Raw genomic sequence first — 11,178 nt, 5'->3', positions numbered from 1 at the left:
CCTAGGGTTTGAACTCAGGGCTTTGCACTCTCAAAGCAGGTTACTTTACTACTTGAGCCATGCCTGCAGTCCATTTTGCTCTGGCTATTTTGAAGGTAGGGACTCAAAAATACTTGCCCAGACTGTCCTTGAACCACGATCCTCCTGATCTCAGCCTCCCAAGTAGGAAAGATTACAGATGTGAGTCACTGGTGCCCAGTGACTGTGACGTTCTTGGTGTCTTGGGTCAGACTGCAATGAAATACTTTCTTCACATTTGGTAAAGTTGCTTGCAGAGGTCATTGTGACCCTATGTTCTCGGTGGATGTAGAAGGCTGGGATGAGAGACAGCCCTGCAGGGAGTCGGAAACCAACCGAATGCTGTGGCTGGAGAGACACAGGAAGCTTCAGGAAGTAGTGGGGACTCTGACATCAGGTGAGAGATCTCAGGACGTGATCTTAGGACTATGACTGCTTCTACAGACTTCTGGCCATTACAACAAGTTTTATGGAGAAAGGAAATAAGATCACGGAGTATAAGGAAATTGCCCAAAGACACATCCGCTGCAGAGCTGGGGCTAGAACTGTAGTACTCCGGTTTCCATCCAATGCTGCTGAAATGAGAGTGCGAGGGTCCTGGGTAGCAAGCTATGGCTGTGTTTAAACATGGAGCAGAAACAATGCACCAAGGGGGAGATCACTGCCAGTTGCCCCTTACCTCTCTGAGCCTCAGGCCATTCCTCTGGAAACAAAGATGTAAGGTGAGACTTCAGATTCTTTTTTTTCTTTGATGGCAATGGGGTTTGAGCTCAGGACCTCAAGCTTGCGAAGCAGGCCTTTTCTTGCACTGGGTATTTTTGAGATAGGTCTCCTGCATTATTTGCCTGGGGTTAGCTTCGAACCTCCTGATCCCTGCCTCCTGAGCAGCTAGGGTTACAGGTGAGACTTTAGATTCTTTGTAGCTCCAATTCCACAGCAGGTTCCACTTGGCCAGGCTATTGGATAACTGAAGAAGTTGTCCAAGGCGGGGAAAGTAAAGGATGGCAGCATCACCATTTTGCTTAATGTGAAACTTTCCTCTCTTAGGGGATGAGAAGGAGCTAATGCAGTTCTGGAATTTTCTGAGTGTTTCGGAAGGCATCCAGCCTGCCAGACAGCCTCAAGGGACTCCTCCTGGTGTGCACAACAGACCTTGCTGCTGGCTGCCAGGGAACCACAGCACTATCAGTGCTTTCGGTTGAGTCCAGGTGGCTCTGGGCCCACTGACACTTCCCAGCCCACAGGCATCACAGGTGTTTTCTTAGGATGCCAGCTCTCTTTAAAGTGGATGCTAGACAATAATCCAAAAAAGCAGGAGCACATTCTGTGTCCCCTGCATGGCTTCCTAACCACTCTGTGGTATTTAGTCCTTTTGCATCAGCCATGGCAGAGGGCACCACGAAGGCTGGGAGAGGACCAGGACGGATCTGGAGGCCAAATGGCATCTCCACGCTCTGCCCAAGTTGGGGAACTTCTAGCAGTCCAGGTCAGATTCTCCAAAGCCTGTCTATAAGGCAGAACTCTGAAAAAGCTTTCTACATATGCAGTCCACAGATGGTGAGACGCCATCAGGAATGGTGCATAAGGACTGATCTCAGAACGCAATGAGAACTCTGGCAAATGCTGTCCAAAACCCAAGCTTTTCAGAACTCTGGAAGTTAACTCAAGGTTTACAGCAATGTGGGGTGTGTTAAGGTTGGCAAAGCGCTGAAAGCAAGACTCTCCACCATGCAGCTGAGAGCTGAGACCATCCTTGAAAAGTGAAGGAAAAATGGAGACATTTCCAGAACAAACAAAATCGAGAAGTCATCTCTAGCAGTCCGACCCTACAGGAAATACCAAGGAACCCTTCAGCTGAAAAAAAGGGACACTGGAATCCATATGAAAAGTCAAAGGGCACCTGTGAAGGTAACCGCCCAGAGAAGACAAATTATTGCTTTTCTCCTATTCAATTTAGAATGCAAATTTATAAAGCAATACCAAGTCTGTCATTGGGCATATGACATATAAAAACATCTGTATGGCCACAGCAGCGCAGAGAATGGCTCCCTGTACACAGGTGCCCAGCTTTTGTGACTACTGATTAAGTTGGTGTAAATCTAACTAGCGTGCCATAAATTACGAGGTTAACTGTGGCTCCCAGGGAACCACTGAAAACAAAAGAAAACATAGTAAGCACAAGGAACTTCAGCCATAGTGCAAAGCATCTAGTTCAGTCCTGGGCATGAAGTTGGGAGTCAGGTGTCTTGAGGCCTTTGCTGCTCTGCCGAGCATGATCTAATAATACGTTGACATACACACTTCAGAGACCTGAATGATGACCAGCTGACACCTGCTGTCCTATGAGATAAAACATCAGGGCTAGGACACACTTCAGGTGAACTTGGAAGGCCTGGGGGCTAAGAAGTCCTGGGAAGGGAGGCCCCAGGCAGAGGAAAGGGACAGCACAGAGGCTACAGACCCAGGAGCCTCCTGGTTTTGGGACAGACCACACTAGCGACTAGAACACTCAGGGTGGCAGATGGGGATGTGGAAGCAGCAGCAAGATCACAGTTGGCCTTGATGTCTGGAAGTTTGGATTTGGTACAATTTGTTTGATGGCTTTGAGTGGAGTATAAGGATTTGGAAAGCGTACAAGTGCAGACAAGAGGAGTGAGATAGAAGTAAACAAAATAAATATTATGTGGCCCTTGGTAGGCCCTGTGATCTGTGGTGGGCTGGATGGGGGGGAACAGGTGAGATCAAGGAGGCTCACAGGTTTGTAGCACCTCATGGATAATGGCCTTTCTCAAACTAATTAAAAGCCTAGGGGAAGACCAGGGTTTTGAGGAAAATCAAAATTCAACTTTGGAGAGCAGGCATGGTAGTTCATGCCTGTAATCCTAGCACTTAGGAAGCTGAGGCAGGACAATTTCTTTTTTTTTTTTTTGTCACAAAGCACAAGATTTTATTCGTTTTTTTTTTTGATCAAATAATAATGAAATGACTGTAATTTTTTTGTAATAAATACCTGAGAAAGGTGGCTGTGATTTTTTTTTTTTTATTATTCATATGTGCATACAAGGCTTGGGTCATTTCTCCCCCCTGCCCCCACCCCCTCCCTTACCACCCACTCCGCCCCCTCCCTCTCCCCCCCCAATACCCAGCAGAAACTATTTTGCCCTTATGTCTAATTTTGTTGTAGAGAGAGTATAAGCCATAATAGGAAGGAACAAGGGTTTTTGCTGGTTGAGATAAGGATAGCTATACAGGGCATTGACTCACATTGATTGAAGCAGGACAATTTCAAGCTTGTGGCCAGTCTGACATAGGAAGACCCTGTGCACTCAAGTATGTATATGGAAAAACAAGACATGTTGAAAAAAATTCCAGTGGGGGGCAGGGAGAGATAATGGAGAATGATAGAGGGGGTGAATTCAATATAATATACTTGATATATTATAAAAACTTTTGTAAATGCCACAATATACCCCCAGGACAATGATACAAATAAAATTGAAAAACTGAAATTCAACTTTGGATATAATAACACTAGAAATGCCCATGGGACACCCATGTAGTATCCGGACAGATAAGCCTGAAGCCAAGAGATCAAGTCTGTTACTAGGCATCAGGCTACAGAGTTAAAGCTATGACCAAACAAAACCAAGGAAAAGAATATAGGCAGGAAAGCCCAATGAGGGGTTTGACAGGGAAGCACCCAGGAGACCAAGGCATCAACATGGCCAGTATAACATCAGAGAAATGGTTCCATGAAGCAGAAGACTCACAGACAAGTGACCGACTGTGTGGGATAGACTGAGAGGTAAGCCAGAAAACACCTGCCATATTTGGTGCCAAGGCGGTGATAACCAACTCAGGTAATACAACCTTAAAGGGCAACTGGGTGATGTCAGAGTGGGGAAGGCTGAGAGGGGATGGACAACTTTAGCAAAATTCCCTGTATTAATCTTACTTTGTGGGCTGGAGGTATAGCTCAAGTGGTAGAGCACCAGCCTAGCAAGCACGGGGCTCTGAGTTCAAACCCCAATACTGCCCCCCCAAATCCTTTGAAACAGCAATCTTTCCCAAAACGTGATTTTGAAATTAATTTTGAGCTGACAAAGTTTTAAATATATATCTAGTTTTCTTATTGCATTTTCTGTATTTCAATGAATCTAAGAATACTTTGAGGAGCTGGTAGAATGGCTCAATTAGGTAGCACCTGCCTAAGCAAGCGTGAAGCCTGAATTCAAACCACAGTATTCCAAAACAAACAACAAAAACCTCAACTTTTGTGTGCCACTAAAACATCACCTTTTATGACAATGTTTTATCATTGACTCTAAGACTCCTTTCTATTTCAGAAATGTTAAAATGCAAAAAAAAAAAGAAAGTCATATTGATGAAATATATTCAAATAAAAAGAATGAGTCAAAACCTGGTAGTCACAAAAAGTGCTTCAGCAGCTCAGGAACCACATTAGCTTATAGCAACACAGTGAATTTGGTCATGGCTCTTGTTTTTTAGCTGTAACCTTAATCAACTAATGCATCTTAAAATGTTTTCCCCATATCTAAGTAGGTGTCACCTACTTCACAGGGTAAGTGAAGCAAGCCAGAACAGGAGCATAGCATGCAACTATAGGCACCTGTTATTGTCATGTAGCAGGGCCTGAGCCCAACCTGATGCCTGGCACCTGGTATCAGTAAACAAATCAATTGTGGTGGGATGGCATCTTCCCTTTGTGGAGTCTCCAAGGTCAATGTAGGAGACAAGCTCTTCACAGACGCAGGGCTCTTTGCTGAGCTCATGGAACAGTGTCTGGCACCTTGCTGGTGCTCAGGAGCCATTGAAGGATGGAGTGGTCTGCATTTTGAAAAGGAATCATCTATGCTCCTGCAGTTGGGAAAGTCAGCCCTTCAAAGCCTACTTTATGGAAAATGAGCGTTTTTGGGGTGGTATTGGGGATTGAATTCAGGGATTTCTGAGCATGTTAGGCAAGTTCTCCACCACTAAGCTACACTCCAACTCTGTAGAACACAGCTACTTTCTAATACAAATATGCTGAAAGTTTTGTTTATACAGCACTTTTCAGGTGAAGAGCTGACTAGATCAACTGGATCCAGATTTAATGTGGTTCCATGTGTTTGGTACTAACAATTTTTAGTCCTAAGGTTAGTAACTGTTGCCAAAATTAGTTTCTTAAAAAGTGAATCTTAGATAAGGCATGGTGCTCAAGCCTATCCTAGCCATGTAGGAGGGAGATTAGCAAGATCACATTTCAAGGTCAGACCAGGCAAAAAAGTTCCCAAGACTCTATTTTAACCAATAGCTAGGCATGGTGGCATGCCCGTCATCACAGGGGAAGCACAAATAGGATCTCAGTGCAGACTGGCACACGCATAAAACGAGACCCTATTTCAAAATGAGAGCAAAAAGGACGGGGGAGGGCGTGGCTTAAGTGTTAGAGTGCCTGTCTAGCAAGCCGAGGTCCTTAGTTCCACTCCAGTACCACTGCAGGGGGGTTGGGGGGGAAGAACTGAGTATTTGGTGAAGGTTTTCTAAGGCTTGAATTTCACCATGGGATGACAATGACACAAATACATGTGTACATAAATATGCTTCATATATGTACACACACACACACACACACACACACACACACACACACAGTAGGAACAGCCTTTATTGGCTCTTGCTCTCCTCAGACCTGGTTGCTACTGTCCGAAAGAGATACAAATATTTCAATGATTCAAAGAGAATGTCATGTTCTAAGAACACAATTTTTCATTAAAAGTCAGACAAAGAACAATATTTTCTTAGTAAAGTCAATGGTAGCATTTGTTCGATGTTAGAAAGCCCCAAGAAATTCTGAGTGGGAAAGGGGCTCACTAAAAGCACAGACAGGTGAAGGCCGCCAGCCCAGTCATCTTCTGCAGCTCACTCCTCAAGGGGAAGGAATCACGAGCCTGGGTCTGAACAAGGCTCACAAAGCCCCAACACAGGACAGATGCTGGCAGTAGTCCCATCCTCTAAATCAACACATACTCTGGAATGATTTGCAAAGTATTTTCTAAATCTTACTGTGTTTGACATGGACATCAAACTAAGCCCAAGGAGGGACAAATGTGTCTTTTAACAGCTCTTTTTCTTCAACTAGCATAACAGACACAAAGAGTGATCAGCTGTAATCCATTCTCATTACCTACCCACAACACAAGTGTAGCCCCTGGCCACCACCCAGTGAGTGTCTTCCTGCCCATGTGGTCAGTAGGCGTCCATGTGGTACCAATGGCAGTGGCCACATCCTCCATGGGCCTTCTGAGGAGACTTCTGAGTGTCAGGAAAGAAACTCAGGAGGACAAGATTCCCATCTTTAAAAGCCATGCCAAACTATTCACAATAGCCAAGTTACGGAAACAGCCAAGATGCCCCAGCACTGACGAATGGATCAAGAAAATGTGGTTTCTATACACAATGGAATTTTATGCAGCCATGAAGAAGAACGAAATGTTATCATTTGCTGGTAAATGGATGGAATTGGAGAACATCATTCTGAGTGAGGTTAGCCTGCCCAAAAGACCAAAAATCGTATGTTCTCCCTCATATGTGGACATTAGATCAAGGGCAAACACAACAATGGGACTGGACTTTGAGCACATGATAAAAGCGAGAGCACACAAGAGAGGTGTGAGGATAGGTAAGACACCTAAAAAACTAGCTAGCATTTGTTGCTCTTAACGCAGAGAAACTAAAGCAGATACCTTAAAAGCAACTGAGGCCAATAGGAGAAGGGGACCAGGAACTAGAGAAAAGGTGAGATCAAAAAGAATTAACCTAGAAGGTAACACACACACACAGGAAATCAATGTGAGTGAATGCCCTGTATAGCTATCCTTATCTAACCAGCAAAAACCCTTGTTCCTTCCTATTATTGCTTATACTCTCTCTTCAACAAAATTAGAAATAAGGGCAAAATAGTTTCTGCTGGGTATTGAGGGGGTGGGGGGGAGAGGGGGGGGCGGAGTGGGTGGTAAGGGAGGGGGTGGGGGCAGGGGGGAGAAATGAACCAAGCCTTGTATGCACATATGAATAATAAAATAAAAATAAAAATAAATAAATATATAAATAAAAGCCATGCCAAGTAGCACAAAGGATTAAGGTTTGCAGCTATTTATTTACAAGTATACATTTAACACAATGAAATAAACACTGATATATTGAAGCCTAGTTAATAGTAGTGTAACAATATGTATCATTTTGATGATTACATTATTTTAAACAACAAACTACACTGAAAAATTAATGCCGATAAAATTCTTGGTCATAATATTAAGAAATACAATATATAAATTGAAAATATGATTGCTTAAAATTTGAAAATGGAAGTGAACTCACTTGGACAGAGTCAGAGTTTAACATAATCTGAAAGGGAAGGAGCTCTGACCCAAATGATATCTTTCAGGTTAACAGAACAGAAAAGCAGCAGAGTTTATCTGAAAGGATGGCGGGCAGTTTGCTTCCTCAGGTAGAATATATTCCCAGTGTCCGAGGTTTTGCGGCAGAACTGTCACATCACTGAGCATGAAGACTTTCCTTGTGATGCTGCCCCATCTATTTTTTCTGCCTCCAAAATTATCCTTTTAAAAACATCAACAGCAGTCTGAAAACAAAGAGAAAGCTAATGAATGACAGGGTTAGTTTTCAAGTAGAACCCGATACCTACTTCATCACTAACAGAACTGAGAAGGCTTGGTGCCCACTCTGTTCCTGTAGGTAGACACCAAGGGTTCCCCCATCAGCCCCTGAATTCAGAGCCTCCTCATTCCCACCAGCCACCCCACCCCCTCCCACGTAGTCCTCAGGACTTTTGTGGTCTCTCTTGATTCTAGCTCAAATTCCCTTGCAGACCTGCTTTCCCTACAGCTTCTTCCCAAGGGGGCATTTTCCATCTCACCCCAAGACTCCAGAAGGGAGGTGCTCTTCTTGCCCTCCCTGCCCCCCTCCTTTGCCAGCTTTGACTCTTATCTCTCACCTCCCTGCCTGCTTCTAGACACCTGCAATTCCAAATGACTGTTGCTCAGTCCTCCTGGGCACCATTCCTGGCTCTCCTCTGATAGCTGCACCTCCCCCACCACAGCCCTGGCTCTCCATCCTGTGGTTGGAACCCACTGGTCCTTCCCAGCAAGGAATCACTATTACTTTAGGTGGGAGATCCTTTCACTGAAGGATAAAGAAAACAAAACCATCAGTGATTAAGGAAAAGACACCACTGTTCTCAAAAGCTCCATGGGCAGGCCCAGGTCTCATCACTACTGGTAGCTACCCTCCTCTGTTTTAGGTATCCCACCACACTGTCTTCCTAGCTCACTTTCTCTTCATATCATGAGTCCAATAATGCTCAACCCCACATGGACCCAATTTGTTGATTCTATATTGACCCTGTCCCATGGCTACTTCCTGGTCTCACTTTCCTCCAGGGCCACGTTTGATTCCATAGTCAACCCTTGTGGTCACTGTTTATCTCCCCTTTCTGCAAGTGTCTACCTGCATGATGCCACAATCGCAGAGTAGACAAAACCCAGGGCGGGCACACACTGTGACTCATTTTACACCCATGAGCAGGAACCCAGTGGCGCTGCCTAGCAACCCAACTACAGTTCCTGGACTCATCGCTTTTGCAGAGGGAGGCTTTGTGCTCGCCCCTTCTCCTCATGCTCTCCCAGCCCCCTTTCTCTACTCTACTGATAACGATGTTTTACATTTTACTGGAAAACAGAAGTTCCATTCATAAAAGAACTCCACATCCTCTGACTTCCGTCCAGTTGTCAGGAATGAGGTGCCTGGGATCCTAACTCATCTCAAGGCAACCCCAGGCACATCCCTCTTGTCAAATGAAGGTCACTGGCTTAGGAGCACCTGATTATCAGAACATACTATATAGAGGATAAAGGATGAGATCTGGGCTACATTTAAATTTAATTCTAGAACTTGGTCTTTAACTTCTTTAGATTTTAATTTTTTCACTTCTAAAACTAGATAATTCAATAGATAATCAAGGGCACAGCAGGCATCCAAGAAATGTTTGGGTTAATTCAATTAAAAAACACAGGTGTCTTCTATTTGCTAACCTCAACTCTTGTGAGTTCTCACTATCTATATACTCTGGAACTGAACTGATTCAGATAATTCCTTGCTAGCTGGAACTCAGGAGCCAATTATACAGATTTAATTCCCCTCCATATCTGGACAAAGGAATGAACAGGTTTGACACCTAACCTGCTAGTCACAAAACATTGCATTCAACATTACAGAGAACATAAAGGTTAAAATGTCTTGGATCTCAGAACGAGTTGAGGAGGCAAGAGAGAAGAAATGATTATTCAGTTCAGGGGTCACTGAGAAGGTGAATCCTAAGTAGTGCCTCAAGGAGGAAGGATTTTTATCATAAGGCAGAGCAGGGCAGGAAGAGTGATGCTGGCTGACTCTTGCCTCTCTGGCCTCATCAAGCAGCAGCAGCCAGTCACTCTCTCTGGCTTGGTGTTAAGTTTCCTCAGACACTTGAAAACTTATTCACACACTGAAAATGCTTTAAAACCATGAAACACCTTATGAATGCAAGGAGACGTTAAAGAAAGAACTTGTCAAGTCAGACTGAGTGTGACAAAAGACCCCGATGCTTAAGGGAGCAGGAGAGGAGTGACCGTGAAACAGCACAGTCCCTGTGCTGTGGCACTGAGGGCTTGAATGGCACTATACAGCCCGCAGGAAGGAGCAGTAGTTTGGGGAAGTTAGCACAGCAGCAAAGGGAAATGATGAAAATGGAGGTGTAAGATGAGCCAGCCTGCCACTGGTCGGGTGAATGAACATGAGTCCAAATTAAGGCCATGGAGGATAAAGGAGTAATGTGAGGCCTTCTAAAAGAGACATACATCCTTCCTTCCTAAGAGCTCTTAAAGGGCCACCTGAAGGCTGAATTTGGGAAGAAAATGGCTCTTAATCATACATTAAAAATAACACATGCAACTGACTCGCTTTCACTCTACAGAAAAAGGGGGAGGAGACAGTTACAAAATTAGTCTTCCATGGCTTGACTTAATTTCTGTACCAGTCTGTGATAAAAAAACAGTAAGTGCTCACAAAAAAGGATTATTTCTTTATTTATTGTTTGCCCTACAAATATTCTAGGTCCCATTACAAGTAGGATACTGACTGAACTTCTTATAGTGCTTCCTAAAGTACCCCAAAGCTTGGTGTTAGAAACACAGAAAGGCTAAAAGTGAGACAAGAATGATAAAAACAAGAGTCAAATGCTGACTGGGAGAGCACACACCTGTGACTAAAAAGAGCTCAGAATAAAACAGATAGTACCTGATTTTCTTTAGCAGAAGATTCCAAAAAAGCTGCGTTCCAAGACTCTGCCAAAGCTTTCCCTTCTTCATAGCTGATCACCCTAAGGGAAAAGAACACTCTGTTTTTTTATTATGTCAAACACCCTATAATTAGTTTATGAAATACTCGATCAACTTTCTCATGAAGCAGAATTGTGTTGTCATTATCACATCATCAAGAAGTTACACAGGGTGCTAGTGTGGCTAAAGTGGCAGAGTGTCTGCCTAGAAAGCAGGATACCCTGAGTTTAAACCCCTCTCCTGCCATGTCCCAATCCCCCCAAAAAAGAAAGAAAGAACTAACACAGGGCTGGGAGCCAGTGGATCATGCCTTTAATCCTAGCTAACTGAGAGGCTGAAAGGATTGAGGTTCGAGGCCAGCCAGGGCAAATAGTTCTCGATACCCCAACTCCAAAATGATCAGAGCAAAATGGATTGGAGTCATGGCTCAAGTGGGAGAGTGATTACTTTGCAAATGCAAAGCCCTGAGTTCAAATCCCCTTTCCACAAAAAAAAAAAAAAAAAAAAAAAAAAAAAAGTAACACAGGAGCATTTAGTCACACCTGGGTTGGGGAACAGAACAGACAATGCCTTGTGGGGTCACCCATGGTCCAGCAAGATCTCAGAGTTCAGAGAACATGACTGTATTTCCAAAGACTTCAATATCTGTCACAATCACCTACTTCATTGCTAGATTTTAAGTACCCAAGGGACAAAGAAAATTCTGAAAGGGCTCACAGTTCATATGTATAGGCTGCTCCAGTCTCATCCACTCTGCCACAGCTCA

General features: G+C 44.0%; 1 protein-coding gene across 2 annotated transcripts in view; it reads right to left on the bottom strand.

Annotated features, from left to right (window-relative positions):
• Positions 1-7,157: 7,157 nt before the first annotated feature.
• Rheb (Ras homolog, mTORC1 binding) overlaps positions 7,158-11,178 on the bottom strand; it is a 51,087-nt gene continuing 47,066 nt past the window's right edge. For both annotated transcript variants that reach the window (XM_020162017.2, XM_074060495.1), the window contains 2 exons: positions 10,372-10,453; positions 7,158-7,663 (listed from right to left, as the gene is read on the bottom strand). In XM_020162017.2, the coding sequence (XP_020017606.1) occupies positions 7,571-7,663; positions 10,372-10,453 (175 nt within the window). In that variant the 3' untranslated portion in view covers positions 7,158-7,570. The remainder of the gene's footprint in view (positions 7,664-10,371; positions 10,454-11,178) is intronic.

The sequence above is a fragment of the Castor canadensis genome, chromosome 2 (assembly GCF_047511655.1).
Source record: "Castor canadensis chromosome 2, mCasCan1.hap1v2, whole genome shotgun sequence".
Taxonomy (NCBI): domain Eukaryota; kingdom Metazoa; phylum Chordata; class Mammalia; order Rodentia; family Castoridae; genus Castor; species Castor canadensis.
Note: the sequence above shows the minus strand (reverse complement) of the source record. Positions and strands in the feature narration are given on the sequence as shown.